Here is a 23011-nt window from a genome sequence, read left to right as displayed (position 1 = left end):
GTCGCGATGTGATGAAAGATCTTCTCATTAGTGCCACAATTGAAAAAAAAATTTTCGAGTGGTAGACAGCTTCTTTAAAGTCGAAGTAGAGCAAAACCGCTTTTAAAGAGCGTAAGGTGGCTACTAAAAACTAAAGAGAGCTCATTTTCTAGAGCCCCCTGGAAATTTTCACCTGGCTACTTCACATTGCATTTCTCATGAAGAGTGCACTAAAGCGACATGCTGAAAATAACAAATATTGCCAAGCTCTTATGATCGAAAAAAACGATTTAATAAACATATCTTTGCCGCATAGTTGAGCTTTGACTTCTACCTTTAAAGGGGCCCTGCAACACTTTTTGACCATGGTCAGAAAACGCTACCGATCGGTAGTAGAGGCTCCAGACAACAAGCGAGCCAAATATTATAGCACAGTGCGCGGCCTGGAATTCACAATAAATAAAGTCAGCTAAAAATTGCTTCCTCTTTTCTCGACAAATCACGTTATATGCCCAAAAATCACAGTTTGACCCATCTGTCAGCCATTGCTGATTTGAACAAGGCGCGCTCACTCGTTACAGAGATCGCCACGGGAGGCGGCTACTTGTCCGCGCGTGCTTGCGCGATTACACTGAAAAAGTTGCGCATTCTAAGATAATAAAAAAAGAAAGTGCTCAAGGTCGCGAAGCCCGCGTGACGTTTTTCTGTGCGCCTGCCATCCCTCCCTGCTTAGCTTCCAGTGCTTTCGTTAGGACAAGAGAAGAGAGAATGCAATCGCAGCATGCAATAAACCTTTGTAACTTCACTTGCACTGGATGGATTCTTAAAATTTTTGCGGCTTTGAATTCGTAAGGCAATAAGCTCTTCCGGTGAATTCATTCCATGGTTACTTGAAAAAGTGTTTTAGGGCCCCTTTAAAATGGGTTTTCTCAGGATCCATTTTCAGAAAACTTCTGGAGATTAGATATAATGTTTTTGGTATTTCTGATAGCCAGATCAGGATAAAATTTTGTTTAGATATTCTTCAACATATGAAGGGGCAAGTATATCCTGAAAATTTGATATCGCCTGTATAATTAATACAAACCTAATGTAAACAATTAGTATTGCCTGAGAATTGGCATGAAAAGTTGCTCCAAAATAAACTACACTTTACACATTGTCAAACTGTGCAACTTGATATGAAACAAATTACATATTTAAAATAAGCATTAAAAGCATATGTATACGGCAAAAAAGTTTCATTGCCCTAGCCTAGAGATTAACTGAATTTTTTAAACTCATGTCTCGATGACTATAATAGTTTCAATAACTGCCTAAGGTTTGTCCTAAATTTTGCGGAAAATGCTTTTTCAGCTCTTTTGAAAAGCTCTAGATTTAATTACATGAAGAGGAAGGGAATTCCATTCGGTTGAGGTGCACAAATAAAAGCTGTTCATGCGGGATTGTTTTAGCAAAAATTTGTGTTAGGGAGAAGTTTTGTCTGTGCCTAGTTTATGCTTTTAGAGGAGTTACATAACAGGGTAACTGAAGCCTTTTTTCTGTTTTGTGATGTTATGTAGGAACTGGATACTACTAATTTTATGCCTATGTTTGAGCAAATTGATTTAAATCGTTAGCATTAGTAACGATGAGGAATTCTGTCTTTTATATTTTCCAAAATAAATCTTATCAAGGCCTGTTAGTAATAAATTGAGGGATGCGAGCATCCCAGCAACATAAACCACTTTTTGGTCACAACTATCCTGTTGCCATCTCACCATTTTCAGTCTGCTACAGGGTCCACCTTTCGGTTATGTATCATCAAAAGGGGACTGTTGCTGAGGGTTTTACTATTCACTTGACAGTGCCATACACATTCTAATATACATCTTCCTTGCACTTCTGAATTGTAACTACAGAAACTGGAGGAAGACTTTGCACGCCAGTGCGAAGAACAGGAGCGCTTCTATGGCACAAGTACGTTCCTCAATGAATATGCCAACATGGATCGGGAACAAGTGACACTACAAGGACCTCCACGAACTTTAGACACTTCATATCATCCAAGCTACTGAATTTAGGATCTTGATATGCACTACAAAGGTCTAACACTGGCAGTATTGTTTTTCTCATTGCTTCTAGGGATATTTTTTGAAACCAACGCCTGTCAGTAATACGAGTTGTTTGCTGTTGTGGTGTATGCCTGAGGGCATTTGTTCTCTGGGAACCTTTCCAGGAGTCGTTATAGTTGTTTCATGCAGGAGAAATGCTCTACATCGCCATAGTCAAGAACAGGTGGCGAAATGCCAGGAAGACTCTTAACGTGTCAGGCACATTGCAATGTGAGCTACTGTATTGTCAGCTGCTTATATGTGGTAATGAAGTGTACGAATTACGTTGAATAGATATCATCTCATGCTTTCCTTTTCTTTTTCTTTTTAAGTGCTTAGCTCAACCCAATGAGAAATCTTCGAAGCTGATTTTGTGACATAGTTACAAGCAGCTTCATACTGTACTGTACATTTTGCCTGCGTCTTGTTGTTTTACTAGTAAAGGGGTCTGAAGACTTCATCGCAGAAGATTTCTAACTTTATTTTATTGCACGAAGGTACTGTATGACAGTGCTTTGTGGTGCAATGGCTCAAAAGTGCCTCACTTTTTGAAACTTATTACCAGTGTCCTTTTTTTTTTCTTTTTCAGCAATTTTATGTAGTACTTTAATTAGACGTTCTCTGAAAGACACTGCCTTTGTTGTGTGTCACAGCCTGCAAGAAGTCCATCTTACAGGCTTTTACTTGTTAGCACTGCTCTATGGTGTGACTTAATTGGACAAGAGGCAGTTCTGCTTGATTTGTAAAGAATATCTGTAATGTTTATTGACAGTGGGCACACGTGCATTACATGTCAAAATGTCTAATTGTGCCTATGGGTAACTAATGTTGCCATCTGCAGTCATTGTTCCTGTTGCCTGATGTTGGGTGACATAGATACTGTCACATGCCTACATTTTCCAGTGTTCAAAGTATAGCCTCTTGTTTTATTGTCGCTGTGTACAGAATGCAGACGCCATCTGTTGCGTGTCAGTGAAGCATTAACAATGTGTAACTGTTCCTGTGAACTGGAAGAACCAGTGCTGTGCATGCTGGCAACCATGCTTTGCTACTTCAGACTCCTTTGTATTGTCTCAAGAACCAACACAACTGTAAGCAGTGATAAAAGACCAAGATGGCCAAGCCTTCCAGTAGTGCAGATTCAGTGTGTTGGTTGAGTGTTTGATAGCTTGGCATGGTTGTGTGTGATAGAAAAAAAAAAGAGTGAATGTAGCTCATTTTCTAATGCGTATAGGGTTTGCTGTTAACCATAATAAGCACTTAGCATGCCATACCAGATTTGCATAGGTGCCATCTACAACATACTGTGAAGGTGGCTTTTACAGTACTTATGTGCATATGAAATAGATGGGCTGCAGAGATCTTCCTTTGCTTGTGCCAGTTGTCAAGGTCACATTTCCAAAAGTGCTTTGTTGAAACTGGCGTAGTTAGCAGTTCCAACGTATTGTACATAGTTTGGTACACTTAAAATCTGTAGACTAATTTTCATACCATTTCAAAAAAGAGTGTGGTATACTTTTAGTACACAATATTTTCAGAAGCTTGCTAAGCATAATAAAGCTTTGACATGTTTTGAATGCTTTTTTTGCGTGTTGACACCCGCCACAGTAGTCTAGAGGTTATGGTGCTCGACTGCTCACCCGAAGGCCGGGGTCGCGTTTTTGATGGAGGCAAAAAATGCTTGAGGCCCATGCACTTGAATTCAGGTGCACATTCAGGCGGTCGAAATTCCTGGAGCCCTCCACCACGACGTCCCTGATATTCATATTGTGGTTTTCCGAACTTAACCCTCTATTGCATGGCATCCCATATTTGGCACATGCCATTTACCTTTTTTTTTTGCGGGTGTGGGCTGCCCATTTGAGAATGTGACGCCGTTGGAGTAATTCTGATAGTTATGCGCATTTGTGATGGGCAAGTAATTCTATAGCTCTTGAGCAATAAGCAAAACAAAAGCAAGTGCATTTTTGGGATGGGACGTGCAACTCGGAGGGGGTAAACACGAGAAATTGATAATTCTTTTGTGAACATTTTCACTTCACAAAGATAGAAAAATATTTTGGCATACCTTATGATCTCAAATTCAAGCTCATTATTAGTATTCAGAAGTTCTTCCACAACTACACCAGAGAACCCGAAATTGGTGTGTGTCAAATTTGGCACAGTATGAACTTGAAAGACAAAATTAGTATCGTGGTGCCATCTGTCCAGTAAAATACAAAACAAATATATGTAATGCGTAGCCTTCAAGCTTCGGATATTCAATTTCCTCCACGACTGCAGCTCAGCACCGCTAACTAGCATTTACCTTGTTGCAGATAGTAGGAAATTGCACGGGAGGGGATATAGGTGTTATGCAGTGAAGGTGTAGCACGGCAGCGCAATGAATGCATCCACGTTATCACGGGTCCCTCTATCACAAGGTAGAATGTTGTTGCTCGGTATGGAGAGGGCGAATAGTCTACCAAACTTCCGCCTGAAAAGCAAGACGGAACTGAAATGTAAAGAACATGGTGCTTGAGAGCAATTCACAACCACGATAGATATAGAGTTATCTTGTGTGTGTTTGTACGATAATCACCCCGTGAAATTTCTGTCTAGTTTTGTTGGGAGGAATTCAGTCCAAAAGACAAAGCGCTGGTTTACCTTAACCATAGAGCTTCGTTAAAATGTTTGCCCCAGCGCAGTAAAGGTCTACACCAGACACATGGGCGGAGTCGACCTGCTGGACTCACTGCTTTGACTTTACCGCATGCACATCATGTCAAAGTAGTGCTATCAGGAAGAAAAAGTCCAAGAAACGCATATGCTAGACTTATCAGTAGTAGCAGCTGTACAGGCGGGTGTAGGAGCAGCTTGGGAAGAAAGAAGTACTACTGCTGGCTCAATTCAAGGGAGATAAGAGAGAGAGAGATAGAGAGGAAAGGCAGGGACGTTAACCAATAAATTGTAAAATGCCTTACCTCTCACAACAAGTGCCTACCCAAAAAGCGTTTAGAAAGGCTTTCCAGAGAAGACACCGAATTCCATGTTCAAGATAAAAAAGCACGGAGACTGGCTGCACCAATGCCCACTAATGACGCCCGATTTGACCAAGCCGGCCACTGGCCAGAATTGAATGAGAAAAGACAAAGATTTAAGTGGCCGTCTTGCACAGAGAAATAGTAAGATCCAGGAAGTGCAACAATTACTATATGTGCCTGAATGCAGAACAGCTACTTAATTTTATTCCACAAATCGCACTAAAGAAACCACCTTCTATGATGGTATGTTTTTCGCGCATGGCAGCTAGAATGCTCCCCCACCTTCATGGTGTGCCATATTTGGCACAAAGCTATATCTTCATAATACAGAAATTTTTACTCTAAAACTTTTTGTACACGTTTAGGTTCATTCAATCAATAATAAAAGCTAAAAAATATTATAAATGACATTTTATAATTTATGCAAAAAGGGGTTAAACCCAAACTATATGATTATTATTATTATTACTATATTTGTATATGCTTTACAAAGCGTTATATACACTACTATGTCAGATCATATTTGTCAGTTAACTGGTATTAGTGTCAAACATGACACATAAAAGCTTCTAGCTTAGCATTGCCAAGAAATGTGGCCATAACGCAGACTGGCACTTGCAACTTATTTTCGTTTGAAAAAAGACAAACCAGCATCAAAACACGGCATTTTAAAAATCATCTGCAAATGCGACCTTACTGAAAAATTGGAGCATAAACAAGTCGGAGAGGTCTGAAGCAGGAGGAGGTGTGCAAGCCGTTTGCTCACTCATGCAGGTGGGGCCTGGAACTCGTTTCCCCCACAATACAGTTGTGTGGCAGCACGTGACAGCTGCTGATCTTTTTAGGGGGGAAGCTCCTTAAGCCGTGGGTCGTGCTCCGCAATGTATGTAGTAGTAGTAGTAGTAGGTAGTCGCCTCCATGGCCGAACTATATAAAGGAGCAGCACGAGTACACTTTTTTTTTAATTGTGGAGGAAACCCACGTATGATCATAAATAAAAAGATACTTGTTTCTGATGAAATAACCTACAGAGACAAAATTCGGTGGCTTAATATCAAATAAAATCTGCCTTGAATTTGATGCTTACTAGATGCTTACGACGTTTTTTGCTGGGGTCGCAACAGAATTCATGGAGGTTTCGAGGGGTCTCCGTCAGGGCTGCCCACTATCACCGTTACTATATCCTATTGTATGTGTCCGGACTTGAGCGAGCGATAGAGAGGTCTTCTCTTGGCTTCAGCCTGAAATACAGTATTACCGGTATTGACGAAGATCGCAAGATACTGGGACTAGCGTTTGCAGATGAGATGGTTTTAATGACAGAAAATCATCGAGACATGCAGGCACTACTCAACATCTGTGCAGCGGAAGTCGAAAAGCTGAGACTTTGCTATAACGCCAAGAAGACGACTGTAGTACAGCTGGTGGGTGTGACACTGGGAAATGAAACCCTGACACTGCCTGGACAGGTGCTGGGGTTTCCTCATCGTAAAAATACCTTGGAGTGACGCTCTGTGGAGGAGGCGACATTTATAGGGAACATGAGGAAATAGTGAGACGGGTGACCCTGCGGGCACAGTGTGTTCTCCGGCGCAGAAGCGTATGGGGATCGATTCAACAGATATCTCCTAGTTCGTGACATGTGGAAGCTTGTGCGTGTGCTGGCACTGACTTTCTGCAGCACCGTTGTCTGCCTGTCTTATGCGACCAGGGAATGGCTGGAACGACGGCAGCGAGAGCTCGGTCGCACTGCTTTGGGATCGCATTGGGCAGTAGCTATTGAGGCTGTTCAAGGAGACCTCAGGTGGTCTACCTTCGAGACACGGGAGGCGGCGAGCAAACTGACCTACTGTGGCCACTTGCCTTTTCCGCGGGAAGAGCGACTTAATTTCCCGACAGGTCCTTGACTACCTCTCAGCGATGTGTATGCGCACCAACTGGACAAACCGCATATACCGCCTTGAAAAGAAATATGCATGGCTCTTCACGGCACCTATACAGGCGAACACATAGCAGAAATATGTGAAGAATGTGCGCGACCGTGTCCAGGAGAAGGTAGAGGAGCTGTGGCTGCAGGGGATGGGGGGGCAAGAGCTCTATGACCATATATGGACAACACACGCGGACTATTGGTGTGGTGTCCATATTTGACAATAGCCTTGGAAACAGCCTGCTCTTCGAGGCGCTAGCTGGGGCACCTTGGAGCGCCAGCGGACTATTGACAGTGATCATCGGGATGTGATGTGTAGAGTCTGTGAGTGTGCGGACGAAACAATCGAACGCACTGTGGTGGAGTGCAAGGAAATCGAACCCCAACGTAGAGGAGACAATCCGTTGCATGTGGCGCTGGGTTTCGAGGATGAACGTAGGGATATTAACAAAGGAGCGGTGGAGTGCGCTAAGCGGCGTTTGGAAAGATGGGGAATGTTATCTCTTCAGAGGACGATGATAGTTATAGCGCGAGAACAAAACGACGACACAGAGACAAGAAGGACACGAAAGACACGAGCGCTAACTTTCAACTGAGTTTATTGCGCAGAGCACGAAAATATATAGAGGAGACAGTGACCATGTGATAAAAACCATATGGCACAAGAGCAGAACATGAGTAAGAAAAACAAAAACAAACAACACATAAACAAAGGCACTGAAAAACAGCAAAGAAAAAACCTAGAAGAAAACGAAACAGAAAGGTAAAAATAAAATAACTACCTGCCCGCACCGAAACCTTCGAGGAACCTGCGTTCCTTTTCGGACAAAGCCACGGAAGGCTTGCTAATACTAGGCACCTGTTCGCGTGCCATCTGCGCAGCCTCGACAATGACCCGGGTGCTTACATCTCTGCGTTTGTACAGCGTCGCTATGTCCTCGAAGAGGGGAACACAATTGCAATCAGTGCAGTGCTGGGCAAGAAACCATCTTTCCCGTTTCTAACATTGTTCGCGTGCTCTCTCAGCCGATCGTTCAGACACCTTCCGGTCGTTCCGACATAACAAGCACCACATGAAAGGGGGTCCTATAGACGACTTCCCGGGAGCAGGCCGCATACCTGTTTCGATGTTGAACTCTGCATGCATTCTGTTGATGATTTCGTTTTCAGGGGGTTCGTAGATTTGGTGAGGCTGATTAATTTGAACGGTGCCGAGAACGGGACACGAACTCCAACACGTTTTCCGATTTTTTTTTTAGCCTATGTGATATCTGGTGTATGTATGGAATCACGGCTATCCTTTCACGGTCTGTATCCGTGTTGCTCAGATTCTGTCGCGTCCTCTGCTCCGCAGGATCACGCCTATTTAAAGCATTCTCAAGGCAGGTTCGTGCTATGCCTCGCTTAACTATCTTACTGTGAGCAGAAGAAAAGGGAAGTGCGCCCACAATATCTCTGCGAGCTTCAAAGCTCAAGTTTCCCGCCTTAAGGCTTCAGGTTTCCCCGAGGCGTTTATCGCGTCTGTTGCTGAGACGATCCTGCGGACTAATAAGGCAGAGCAGAGGACGCGACAGAATCTGAGCAACACGGATACAGAACGTGAAAGGATAGCCGTGATTCCATACATACACCAGATGCACCAGATGCACCAGAGCGGGCATCAAGGCACCCTAGTTCACTCCACTGCCCCCTTCTAGTACACTGTAGCCGCGTGGGGTTCGTTTTGAGTCGTCGGCGCACGCCGAGATAGAAGGTACGTTCGATTCGCCTGCACCACGTGAACCAGTTCACAAGGTGCTGCACCTTACCATTCGTTTCAGCGGTGCAGCATTGACAACCGCTGAACCCTGCCATTTGTTTAGAAAGGTGCAGAAGAAGTGCAGCACCGGTTCACAATTTTCCTGCACCTCCTTCGCTGACGGTGCCGGCTTGGTGCGGGCGCGCGTGCAGCTAAGCAGACGACGCAGCACTTTAGAAGTAGGTGCCATACCCGCCTCTACAAATGCGGTGTATTTTGCCAAGGTGTTTGCGCCTCATAAACTGTCCGCATGTGCGTTTCGCCATAGGTCGGTGTTTGCTGAATGGTGTAAATTAACCGAAAAGAAATAAGGCCAACACCTTGTCGGCACATCGTCATTTGTTTCGGGTGTCGTGCTGTGCCTGCACCGCTGAACTCACGCTGCACAATTTCTGAACTTCGCGTGCACAGCCGTGAACCGGTTCCGACCGGTGCAGGTGAATCGAACGGACCTAGAGAATCAAGTGGTTTGCCGTGAGCTTGACACGAAAACAGTCCCTGCAGTTTTAAAATTTGATGCCACAGTGTTCTCCGTGAAGTCTCAATGCACGTGGAGGTATCGGCAACTGTAACTTTTAGGACTTGTGCAATAAAGGTCTAATTTTACAAGCAAGACATTTATTTTCTCGAAAGCGAAAAACAACATAAAAAACAAACAACACATGATTTAAGGTTGAAAAAAACTCAAGATATATGAAACTCAGCTAAAGCAAGTGAATAAGGCAACTAAAGAAAGCAGTAAATATACGATGATGCAATGGGCATACACACACATGACATTTAATTTGATTGGCAAACATAAATACAGTCACAAACCAGTTCACGAAAAAAATTCATTTCTGCGTATGTGAAACACAGCCAGACAGGGACATGGCAGTTGTTAATGGAAGATTTATAGCAATGTGAACAAGACAATAGTAAAATCATAAGAAACAACAGAGTGGGACTTAAAATAAGACCTTCTTCACTGAGTTTAACACTATGACAATTAAATTAAGTCATACGTCTCAACTTCAAGAACTTCATTTCTCTCTCTCATTTTTTTTATTGGACGCATTTTCTCCAGCAACGAGAAAATATATTCCAGTCAGTGTAAAGAGTCTACTTATCTGGTTTGTCACTTCCTGTTTGTGGTGTTCACGGCCGACCATATTGAACCTCATCACAGACAGCAAGAGATCAGGTCTGTTATGCTGTCACTTTTCAACTTGTTGAAACTGAAGTAATAGGTGAATGAACCTTCCATAGAGCATTGACCAGGTCTCGCCCCGCCACGACGGTGGACTAGTGGCTAAGGTACTCGGCTGCTGACCCGCAGGTCGCGGGATCAAATCCCGGCATTGGCGGCTGCATTTCCGATGCAGGGGGAAATGTTGTAGGCCCGTGTGCTCAGATTTGGGTACACGTTAAAAAACCCCAGGTGGTCAAAATTTTCGGAGCCCTTCACTACGGTGTCCCTCATAATTATATGGTGGTTTAGGGACGTTAAACCCCACAAATCAATCAATCAGGTCTGTGAAGGACTCGGACGGGTACAGAAGGCATGATTCTGCAGGAAGCAAGCTTGAATTTTCAGAGTGAAGCAACAACCTGCTACATTCGTTGCACTTCGTCTTCTTCACCATCTTCCGAGCCACATAGCCGCTGACGTAATAAGTAATCCGGGAGCCACATTTCCGTCCATTGAGATAAGTGTGGTCAGGCAGGGCTTCACAAGCAACTATAATTTCACGAACCTCATTGAGGCGCTCCGCACCTAGCAACTCGTCCAGCTTATTCTGCAATGTTATTGAATTATTGTGGATGCCCAAACATAAAAGGCTACTCGGAACCTCGGAACTCCAGAACGTATGTTTCCACTGGAGGATGACTGTGCCAAACTGTAAAAACTGAGGCGATTCACATAGATCGAAAATTGTGTGGGTGAAGGGTGATAATACGAGCCAGACATTTGCTTCAGAATTCCAAAAAAAAAAAAATTTAAGTGCGTCTTGGCCGAGGCGAGACGTCATCAAGTATTTATGGCCCAAGGTTTTCGTGACATAGTGCCGGATAGAAAGGGTGCTGGTTAGAGTGACGCGGAGTCCTTCGGCATTTCATTCACTCAGGAACCCACCGTCCTTAGGCACAGCTTTTTTCACAAGTTGCTAAGAACCCGTTGGTAACATGCTTGTAGCAACGAACGATGAATCTTTCGTCGAAATGAGCTTCGCACACAACGAAGTTCTTTTCCAGTGGTTTGTCAGCGCGAGAAATTGTACGCTCCCAGGCCTTGAGCTGTTGATCATCGGCGGGAGCAGATAAGACAGATGCTTTCTTCCCTTGTTTGCGGGTCAAAGCATATCCCGCAATGCATCCGGGTGCAAAACAGTGTCTTTGCTGTTTACTCAACACTGTTGCGTGTTCACATTGGCACGTATATTGATCCCGAATAAGTCCATGTAGGCAAAGAGCAGACGTTGTGGCTTGGGAGCACACGAGCAAGCGATTAAAAGTACCGTGCAAGGGGCTAGCAAGCGCTCTCGACCGATCACGGTGGCGACTTGCACTCCTCAGCGGAATGAAATACCAGCACGCCTCCTTTCAAGGCGCCGCCGGGACGATGCTGACACCTCTCCTTCTAGCCACCATAGCCGGGTTTTGGTGGCTAGAAGGGAGGAAATCAATTTTTTATGAACTGGTTTGTGACTGTATCTATGTTTGCCAATGAAATCTAAATGTCATGTGTGTATGTATTCCCAATATATCATCGTATATTCATTGTTCCCTTTAGTAGCCTCATTCATTTGCTTTAGCAGAGTTTGTTTTATATTGCAGTTTTCTTCATCCTAATGCATATGCTGTGTTTATTTTCATGTTGTTTCTCGCTTTCGAGAAAATAAATGTCTTGCTGGTAAAATTAACCTTGATTGTGAAAGTCATAAAAGTAATGGTTGCCGATACCTTTAAGTGCATTAAGACTTCACGGAGAACACTGTGGCATCAAATTTGAAAACTGCACCAACTTTGTTTTAGCGTCAAGCTCGCGGCAAGTAACTTGATTCTCTATCTTCTAAGCTTCGTAGCTGATATACTACGAAGTGAATTGAAAACACTAGTTTTCAGTGCCAATACACGCTTTGCAGCGTGCCGCCAGAATTGTGACAGGTAGACTTTGTTACAATCCGCAGGGTAGCGTGAAATATTTGCAACGAAAAACAACTGATACGTGCGAGGAGGGGCATCTCGAAAACGACTGCAGCGCTGCCGCATCCGGATGAATTCTCGCGCGCTCTCCGGCGCGCCGATGCTGACACCTTTCCTGCTAGCCACCATAGCCGGGAAAAATCATCGGCGGTGGCGCACGGCCCCTTTTCATCAGCGGCGGCAGCGCCGGCGGCGTGGAAACCGAAACAAGTTCAAAAAGTTCATTACTGCGTCTTTTTTTTTTTTTGCATAATGCGCTAAAATTCAGAGCTTTTAGCACTAACTGCAGAAAATGCCACATGACATTACTAGAAGATAATGGGCAATTGTTTCGTAAATGCTTTGTTATTGAGCATGCATACTGCAAATGTGAAAAAATGGGGTGAGAGGGGGTACTTATCTCAAGTGGCGTACAGTACATTATTAAATTTCGGGGAAGTTTTGACCACCCGTTTAGCGTTCGTCAAATAGCGATTACTGTGGCCGGGATTGAACACGCATCAGAACACCATGCCACCGCGCTACGTATGTTGAATGTGTGTTTATTTCTTCCACAAATGTGAAGCATTCTTTTTTTTTTTTGGTACTGTGTTTGAATATGTTTCACAAGATTCATGGCGGCAACCTGCTGGCATATCAATTCAAAGAACGACAAACCCAGCCTTGAAGGACGTGCGCACACAACAGAATTTAACACGCAAGCTTGGACGTCAGTATTTCGAATGAAGCAACACGGTTCAAAAGGAAAACCAAAACGCACATGGGCTACACGTGATGCAGCTAGTACAGATGAAAACACTGGGCACAACACAATCACATAATTAATAACTAACACGTGCCAATGTGCTGTAAAATCTATTAAGATTTAACGCAGAGCATGATACATTCTATATTACGTTTCTATGAAAAGATTATCAGCGTCTTTTTGTGATAACGCTATAAGGTACACGATGAGGACCATGTTTTTTTGTTTACATTTTATATACTTGAGTTACCCTATCGTATATCATGCCATTTGATATATGCTCCCATCAGTTTCCTCTCGCATTTATATCATTGCTTGGTATTGTTAAAAACTGAGCAACCGCACACTCTGCAGTCGAGCAGGCGAGTCTCCTCCACTGACGTGACGGACATTTCAGGTTCTTTGAGCGTCCCGCCTGGCCTATGCACAATCTACCGCAATACAAGGAATGGCTAACATCCCTGTCCTTCCCTTCTTCTTCCTTCTACAACGAGGAAACGGTATGCGATACGTATGACATCTGACAAAATAGTGAGCCTTAAATGTACATTTCCTTTCTCACATTTGCCAGTAATTAGGTTGATCGATTAGATTGTCAGTAGTGCCAGCTCCTTGATTTGCGGTTTTTAATGATCTCAAAAAATTTCCAAAGCAACATGGTGCCGATCATTCGGCAACTTTTTTCACGCTATGAGAAATTGCGTACTACCGCTCACCTACTGTACCCACTTTCACGCGTACCTGAAGTTCCATCTGTTTCTTTTTTAACTTCCTTTTCGTTTCAACTCAATCCTGCGGCCTTACAATGGGTGACTCAAACGCTGCAGCTTTTCAACAAAGGCTCTCCAAGTGCCGCCTGATTCCCTCCGCGATTGTAAGTATGCCTGACCCCCTAAAAATGCACATTCTTTCTACTAAAAGTCCTTCAGAGCAAAAAAAAAGGGGGGGGGGGGAACAGGAGGTTACAAAACAGTACTTTATATATTGCCTGTGTCAGATGAGACTTTCCAGCTTTTCTTCTTGTTTTTTGTTTCTTAAAGTGGAGTAGCTGTGGAATCGGACACCTGTACTTGTCGATAGAACGTGTTGTTGGGACCAGCCCCAAGCAACACCTTTTTTAGGAGGTGTTGCCCCGAGTCGCGGAAAAAGCAGTGAGCCCTTTCCTCTTCCTCCTAATACAAAGAACAGGTCGTGGGAGGGCTGTGGACCTGCTGATGGCCGTCCAATTATGTGCTCCTGACTCAGAAAGTGGGGCGCTATGCAGCCCGACGAGACACCGTGCTCGACGAAAACCACTGCAATAGTTCCCAGCCACAACGGCTTGAGGAGAATGGTGTCACGGTGGATGATAACCAGCCCCGATAATTGAGCGTGGCGAGCGGCGGTCCTTTTCTTGCTCCATTGCACGAGCGTGAGACCTATGCCCCAGCCCTTCTCACATCAAGAAAGGGACACGTTAAACTGTAGTGGCAATGCCTAGTAAAAAACGTCGACCTGCAGGCGGGCGTGGGCTCAATGGAGACATCTTCGTCCGGTTATGGTGGCTCGTTGACTAAAAACAAAAGGTTCGCATCACATATGTCACGTTGCCTTTTTTATTATATTAATAGGCTTTGAAACTTTCATATTAAATGTTAATTCTTAATTCCTTTTTTATGGCACCCTGATTTGAAATCAGGGGCGTGCAGCTATACAGCCTTTGCAGCGCAGACGTACGTCACTTTCGACATTCCTTCTGAAGTGGCCGTGTCTACAAAGGTCAGAAGAACCGATCAGCTTCAATGACAGACGCTCCTGAGATCTTCAGCACCACGTGACTACAGCACCGCCGCTACAGTCACCCTCCGGAGAATCGTTCGAGATGCGATGCGGCCAGAGAACCATTGTTAATATGCAGAGAACACCTACCACTTTCATCTGCCGTTGCCCATCCTTGCACAAGGGCATTTTAGATGGGCCGTAAATGGAAGCAAAACCATATAATGCAACAAGTTTTTATTGATTGTGAATGCTGATGTGCAGTAAATTAAGTGGGGAAAGTATAAAAAAATATCAAAAATTATTTTTTAATCGTCGTCAGAAGTTTTCCTTGCATGCACTTTTCTTGAAGTTAGCGCGATTATACCTTTTGAGTGAAAAGTGATATAGATGTAACTTTTGGCAGTTTTATAAAAAAGCATATTGAGAAAGTGGTGATGAATTTTCACTTCTCTGCTTTTTGTCCTTTGTGAAATAAAGGCCTTCAAAGTAGGCAGAAAAATTTTTATGTTAAATTTGAGAACTTTTACAACAAAATCTACATTACGCAGACACTCGAAATGTAATTGAGCGTAAGGACCAGTACGCCTATATGTAGCCAAATAAATTTGAGGTACCAATATTAATATATTTTGTGTAATTATTTCATCAGCAAATTCGAAAAACACAGCAGAGCAGATAATTAAACGTAGCACTCCACATCTCCGTCATTATTCATTTACTGCGCTTCGAAGAAAATTTTTATGTCGAAACAAATTGCGAATCTCTTCTTTACACAGATTAGGCAGCAATATATAAAAATTTCAATGAAATTCAGGAGGTCGACCAGCCATGCATGCTGTGTTCAATCTTATATACGTGGAATCAATCAGCTTACGCCAGCTGCGTCGAGCGGACGAATGTGTAGACTAAAACTGTCGGGGCCTGCACGAATCCAATTAACCCCACCTTTCTGCGTTGCAACCAAGTATTCTGCCGCATAGCCACCATCCACGCCGGCACAAGCGCTACATATCAGCTTTCCGCTTCTGGTGTTGATGATATCTATGTCGCTGTTGGCTTCGTTATGCAGCAGTAAACATTTGACTGTTCATCATGTCTGCGTACATTTTTTACATATACAACATCTACCTTTCATTACCTTTCAAAAAATACAACACCTACCTTTCATTAACAGCGATACTCAAGACACGTGTGACCCTTCGAAGTTTCGAAATCGGTGCTCCACGACACGAGATCTGTACCATGCATGATCGCAACACATATCGCCCTCCTTGGCGCAACTACGTTGCTCTGTGAGCGCATATATCACGTACAATACCCACAACAGCCACGGATCGCATTACCTTGAGGATGACATAACGCCGTTCCAATTCTCTCATTAATGCTTCATCCCTTACGCCAGGCACATCATGCCAAAGAGATTAATTACTCTAATGCAGAATGCGGCGCGCGCACGAGGCGGGCCTACAGAACAGATACACATACATCAAGAACGACACACTGTTGGCTAAACACCGCTGAATCGTCGACCAATGCAGCTTGAATTGAAATCTCCATCCAAGTCCACAGATGTGGTGCTGCTTAATCTTACAAACTAACAAATGCAGACACATTTTGTTTGTTACTGTGACATCCATTCTCAGTGTGCAGTAATACCTTGGTTATAAAACGCAAACCTTTATTCAAAAGTATACCTAATATTTATTATCAACGCGCAACAAGTTATGTTGAATCCTTGAATCGCGCTTTGAATCCCTGATGTGCACAGCCCCTTTTTTTCTCACAGAATCTACAGGGGTAATTTGGATCTGGGGAAGGTTTGGGGGTGGTGTGGTAAAAAAAAAGTGGCTCCTACGCCGCACGAAAGTGACGTCACTTTAAAAATTATTATCTAAAGCTATTTAAATGATATTACAAGTATTTTGAGTACCGGGGGCGCCATGGGCGCTGCGGCTACGAAAGGTAAACAGAGCGAGATGGTAGCTGCCTTTATGCGATATGTGTTGGTGGTGAAAACTCCGACAAAATCGTGGCCATGGCCTAGGCCGCCCCCAAGGAGGACCGGGGACCCTGTGTCGTCGCTGATTCATGTGATTTCTGGATGCCTAGTTGAACCTGGAGGTTGGAGCTAGTGCGGCCGTCCACCGCGCCGCAGCTTCATCTGAGTGTGTGCGCTATGAAGTTTCTCAGTATGAAGTGCAGATTATTGTGTTTGAACGTACTGCATTTTCTAGATTGCAATGCCAAGCATGGTGTTATCAAAGGTGATATTGTCCTTGCTGCCGAGTTTCGCTTTTCGCGAACGGCAGGTCGACGATGAAATAATTGCTTTTGCACAGTGCACGTGTGACTGACCGGACGCACGTGCATGAAACCACAGTGCGTCTGCGAAATATTATTATGATAAATGAAAACAACTTTGTTGCAGTGATCTTACGAGGCCTATGATCTCCGAAGGTCAAAGCTACTGTATTGCCGGCTGTTTTGTTAAGTTCGAACACGTACGGCCGTTCTCATCCGTTGCTACGTAAATTATCCCGTGCCGTCACAGGCAGTGCGTGTTGTTCAGCAAGGCAGACAAGCTGTTTTGTAGTTAGATGGGCTAACATCGTCGGCACTTCCCTTTGGGCATCGCTTATCAAGTGCTGATCGCTTAGACCATGCTGTTGCACGTCAGTATTTTGAAGCGGCCTGCCGGTTACCTCGCCAGGTGATGGTACACTCAGCAACATAAAAAAAAAGTTTCTTGAGACTATGTTGCAGTGCTCCCTCTCTAATCGAAACTTTGATGAACGTGTAAATCAACATTCCTGACACGTGTGCCTGATAAATCGTGGAAATCAACATTCCTGACACGTGCGCCGGAGAAAGAAAGCAATGCAGGCTGCTGCGTTTGAGTTTTTCGTGTTGTTTTGCGTCTCGCCGATTAAGAGCAATAATTTGCAAAACACTTAATCATAATAAATATAGCCAATTCATCGAGAATCATCAAACGTCAAATATTAAAGGGCCTGTGGATAGGACCACCAGCAGCAGCAAGTCAGGCTGACGTGAGACCGATGAGGATGTGAAAATGTAAAAAATACTGCAATAAGGCTCGAACCACCGACCTCGCCAGTATTTATTGTGGTGTTTCAACCTACTGCGCCGCAGCTGCCAAACGGTTCGGAGCGATTAACAAGAGGGTTTTGTATTCTTGTCATGCTGGACCTAACTAACATTTTTTTTTTACTTTTACGTTTCGACGTAACTTTTACTGCTTCTATCATTACGTCTAGACGTACCGCTAAACACTCCGACTATTCAAACAAAGCGCCTAACTGAAAAAGTGCATGACGTCATTTTCGTGCGGCGCAGCAGCCTTTTCTGTGTTGGGGTGGCTCGTGCGCCGCATAGTCTCTGCCTTTTTTTTTTTTCCTTTTTGGCAGCGTTTCCTGCGCCGCCCGGCGCAGCAGCCAGCACCACACAAAAGTGGCTCGTGCGCCACACATAAGTAACGTCACTTAAAAATTAAGCAGAGACTTCCGCGCGGCGCACGAGCCATCGCCAGTGGTGTGCGCCGAGGTGGTTTCGACCAGAGGCGGCGTGGAGGTCGTTCCGAGTCGGCGGCGGCGGCTTCGTCGGCGCACGCCGGGCAAAATGATCGACGGCGGCGCATGGCCACTTTTCGTCGGTTGCGGCGTCTTGAAAACCGAAACTACAATAAAAAAAACTACTTTACTGTGTTTTCTCCGCTTATTTAGCTGATATTTACTACTTTTAACAGTAATGCCCGAGAGAGCAGCTTGGAGACGCAACACGACTGGCAAACGTTCCGCAAATGTTTGCTTTTGAGCATACATATTGAATATGTTCTTTCAGCGTGCCCTGTTTGTTCACATAGCTAACGCTATCACAAGAAATTTTATTTCTTTCTACTCTCACAGCGATGTTGTTATATCTGGTAGGTATTATTTCTTATTGACTTACACTTTGTATTGTTTTTTTTTCTTTCAAGTAACTGGTAATCTTTTATTTATTATCAAATGTACCACTTGCCTCTGTAATACCATCTGGTCTTGAGGCTACTATTAAATAAATGATTAATGGAGAAGCCTCTTTTCAATGGGTAAGTGTAGCTCGCTGTCTTGTCTTCGTGTGGAATGTACTGGTCTTTTTTAACTAACAGACAGGTGGGAAACTTATGTAGGTCACAATGGCATATAGTGATTAATGAAACACACGAGAAGGGCGCTCATTCGTCTCCCATGTAGGGACTCTACTCAGGAACTTATGATGCAAGTTCTACAACACAACGAATACAAAAAGAGCGACATGATTATAAGACTACATGTGCTTTTTTCTTTGTTTTCATTTTCAAAGACTCCATTCTTGTAAGACGCGAGGAGGTGCAGGTGGGCGGTGGAGTGGAGAGCAGTGCTTGAGTCTCGTTTATTTGTGAGACCCCTTTTTATCTACATACCAGCCTATACTCCCTCCCCCTTTCTTTCTCTTAAAAGGAGTACTGAAACGAAACAAAATTTTGAAAGCGAGAAAACCTGTCGACTAGATTTGTGTAGATACACACATCATGTATGAAATGTAAACAAATATTGTCACCCAGAACGTATTCAAAATTAATTTTGAATCGTGTGTCGCCCTACGGCATACTAATTATGCCTTCGTCATTCGGGCAAACAAACAACTACCCCTCACATCACGAGTTTTGTGTTGGCTGTTCCTGGCGAACCATTTCAACGCAAAGAGGGGCATGCTTGTACGGGAATACAAAAGCTGGTGTTAGAGCTTCAGAGGTCTTTTTTGAAGGAGTCATGCATATTAAAAACGCCGGAGAGGGGATCACAGGACAGGAGCACCCACAAAACCTCGTTGAAAAGACTTGTTGACATGGTGATTCATGTGCACGTGGTTTTGTGCATCCACCTAGCCAGTTAGTTTTGCACGAAAACACAGGATTCCTTTCCTCTATGCGAGAAACCCTCTGGGTCTCGCCTTACTCGGTGCTCTGTGGTACCAAGAATTCAACAATTACCATTGCGCGCTTCAGCAAACGAGCTTTCCAGCCCTGAGTTGCAAAAAAAACGACATTTTTGCGTAAGTGTTTGCTCATAGAGTCCAAAAAATAGCAGCGATTTGTGACGCGCACCAGACTTATCTCCTATCACAGTGTGTTGGGGACGGGGAGGATTTGCGTAATGTACGACTCGAAGTGGGGATGGTCGTAAATGAAATGGCTGCCGCAAAGACTTTAGCAACGCTTCATCGCGCAAAAGATCCTCTCCTTTCATCTTGCTGTGCTATCTCCATGCCTTCTCATGACCCCCCGCTAAGCTTTGTTTTGTGCCAGCCAGCTGTGGGTGAGGCGAGTTTTAGCTAATCTCCCAAGCCTCCCAGATCATTTACTGCAGGCTTCCCTTGAAAAGCAACCATACATGTACAAAAATGTTCGAAATCACCTTTCTCTGGCAAGAATAAAGAAATCTGAACAAACGTGAAAACTCCAATCAAAATAACCAATCATCTAATCACCATTCGTCACCACAGCGGGGGAAGGGAGAAAATAAAACGTGACCTCGGCAACAACGGTTATTTACAAAGGCGTTTATTCGCACAGCCCTCCGTAAAAAAAGGGGGGGGGGGGATGTGACAACAACCGCGCCGCAACAACGCCAAGTGTCAATCCCCTACATCGTGGGGGCCAGAGAAGTTAAAAAGACAGGAGTCGATGTAGCCACAAGCTTTCCACCACCATCAGCAGTTTCATCCGCTAGTCCAAAGACCTTCCACCTGCGGGAAGAGCCCAAGGCTTCGTGTGCAGGATCGCCTGCGCCGGCTAATTCCAGAACATCCATGAAAAATGTGAATGAATGTGTGTGCTCGAATGGAAGGAAAATGGCACTACCTTCTGCAGCCCTTGCAGGAGCACGGCTCAGTGCGTGGGGAGGGGGGGTGAGGGGAGCTGGAAAAGAGAGATTTCAAGTAGGTAGAAGGAGAAGGTTTGGAAGAATCTGACGGCCACGGCTGGTAGAGAAAAAGCGGTTAGACGCCGATGGCAGGGCAGTCCGAGTCATAAGACTTGGAAGTGTGGGGCTGCAGAAGACATCAAGTGGTCCCACAGCTTGAAAAAAAAATGTGGCAGCACAGGAATGACTTCTCTAAATTGAACATTGAACGAAGCCCAGAGGCAGAACATTATAAGCGGGTTGGCCACCATAAAAGTCCAGACAGTGCGGTGATTTTATAAACAGAAAGAAACCTTCTCCAGCGGCTCCTTTTTCAATCCTGGCACAGTCAGCCGACAGCGGGAGACAACAACCGCACCACTGGGGAGAGTGCCCTCCCTCCACTTCCAAGGCTTGCAACGAGTTGGGGCACACATCTCGGGCCTTCTCATCCCTCAAGTAAAAGCCGATCAGGCTTCAAAGCATTGGGTTTCTTAATATAAATATTGGCTGGAGTTTTCTCTTTCTTTCTTCCATTTTTCTTTTATCTCAACCAAGCCGACTTCTACGGAATGCTCACCTTTTGAATAATACAGATATCTGTGCTGCACGCCCTAAACCCGGAGAGTAGAGCTCGTTGCTGCGTTTTTTAGCCTGTCTGCATTCCTTGGGGCGTACAAAGAACGCAAAAGCTCAGGTATGAGTGACTGGAGCTTGGGAAAAGCTCACGTGGTCAAGCTTTTCGCAGAATGGACTGGGCGAACACAATGATGGGTGAGGAACCACCGAAATTGCTTCCACATGTCAAACCTGGCTGTGAATGGAAAGAAGCTTGAGTAAGGGAAAAAATAAAAATAAAAAAAACAGGCGCTGCTATGCTGTGTCGATACAGAGTCCTGAACTGCAGGCGTGCTGGCAAAATGTTTAGAGGCTCCTAAAGTTCTCAGGGGGTCACAAAATCTTGGACATCATTACAGTTTGAAGGAATTTGTTTTTTCCAGTGACTAAGCGTCGCACAGGGTAGAAGCAGTGTGTTAATTCCTGTCCCCTTCCAGCTTGGAATCCACTCGGAAAGCTTTGAACGTATCACATGGCTGGAAATTATATAAAAGCTGAAACCATATGTTGTCGCTACATTAAAAAAAACTTTAAATTCGTCGAGATGTAAAATTTTTAGCGCAAAACAATACATCGAAAGGGCATTCAAAAGCACCCGTCCCGTCTCTATCGTTCTTGTGAATATTTTGTTTTGCGCTCCGTAATCTTCAAATCACCACATTTATGAATACAATAACGGAAGCGGCGTCTGAGGACAAGCAGTTCAGTGCAGGAGAGAGCGTAGGGGCGCTCGATGCTCGCGAATCGTGCTGCTCTGTTGCCTTGGAAGCTGCATGATTTATGAAGGTGGAATACATTGCTCATTCTCCTTTGGTTTAGGGACATGATTATAGATAAAACTCAATGTAAATCACGATGTTTCGTAATGAAATTCCCGGGAGTTGCACATGAGCCAGAACATGCTGCACAACCAACTTTAATTCCCTCTCAAAGCCATGTTCAATTATTCCGAACAGATGTGAATTAGACTAGATACATAATAATGAAGTTACGGATAATTATTCAGTTTTTCCTCTCGTTATTCTCGCAATCGGATATTCGTTCTTCTCTGAGAAAATATCATACAAGTTTCGTAGCATGCATGAGCATAAATTGCTCAATAAACTTTGTCAGAGTCTGCGAACGGTGTACTCTATAAATTCATTACCTATTAGCAGTTAATTTAAAGCCAGTGCAATGCGTAAAATCAGTATTACATCACCAAAAATTATGAGTTTTTTAGGAGATACTCCTAACGTCTAGTTGGAAATTTTAACTTAAAATTGTGAAATCACGCCGGCGTGAACGGCAATGGCTCCGTGACCAAATACACTGCAAACAAATTTACAAATAACTGTGCACTTTGGAAATAGGCAGTATACATTAGCTTCTTAGTCATGTTAGCATTTTATAATGTTAAAATCTCATCTCAGTGATGCATTTTATGTTGCCGTATCATTCCGGGCATTTAAGTTGAGGTTGTCATTTTTATTCGAAGATATGAGCAAGTGGTTTTTATCAAGGACCTTCACTATAACGAGTGACAAGGATGAGGGAATTGAGGCAGATTTACAATTTGGAAAATTGATTCTGTGGCTTTTCAAGCCGGCACATAAAAAATTACAGGGCACGCCATTAAATGAGACTATAAATTTTAGTAACCATAGATCAGCAAAATAAAAAAGAAGCCCTCGTTAAGTATTTTTTTTCCGCATAGGTCTCAGAAGGACCCAGACTAATCATAATTTTGCTGAATCAGACTAGGAACTCTCTTGAACTCAGACTCACCATGGTAAAACTCAGCTGGGCTCACCCGGACTTAGACTTACCTAAGTATAACTCGGCCGGACACACTCAGACACCGTCTCACGCCTCAATCTGAGTCTTTTAATTCCTCTGATAGACTCATCAGTGACTTTGCCGACTTATAATGGGAACACATCTGTCGTTCACGTCG

At 44.0% G+C, this 23011-nt stretch overlaps 1 protein-coding gene across 3 annotated transcripts in view; it reads left to right on the top strand.

Annotated features, from left to right (window-relative positions):
• Positions 1–3649, top strand: part of Slik (Sterile20-like kinase) — a 127809-nt gene extending 124160 nt beyond the window's left edge. For all 3 annotated transcript variants that reach the window (XM_037426854.2, XM_037426853.2, XM_075876285.1), the window contains exon 21: positions 1881–3649. In XM_037426854.2, the coding sequence (XP_037282751.2) occupies positions 1881–2036 (156 nt within the window). In that variant the 3' untranslated portion in view covers positions 2037–3649. The remainder of the gene's footprint in view (positions 1–1880) is intronic.
• Positions 3650–23011: the final 19362 nt, after the last annotated feature.

This window comes from Rhipicephalus microplus, chromosome X (genome assembly GCF_043290135.1).
Source record: "Rhipicephalus microplus isolate Deutch F79 chromosome X, USDA_Rmic, whole genome shotgun sequence".
Taxonomy (NCBI): domain Eukaryota; kingdom Metazoa; phylum Arthropoda; class Arachnida; order Ixodida; family Ixodidae; genus Rhipicephalus; species Rhipicephalus microplus.
This window is presented reverse-complemented; position numbering and strand designations above follow the sequence as displayed.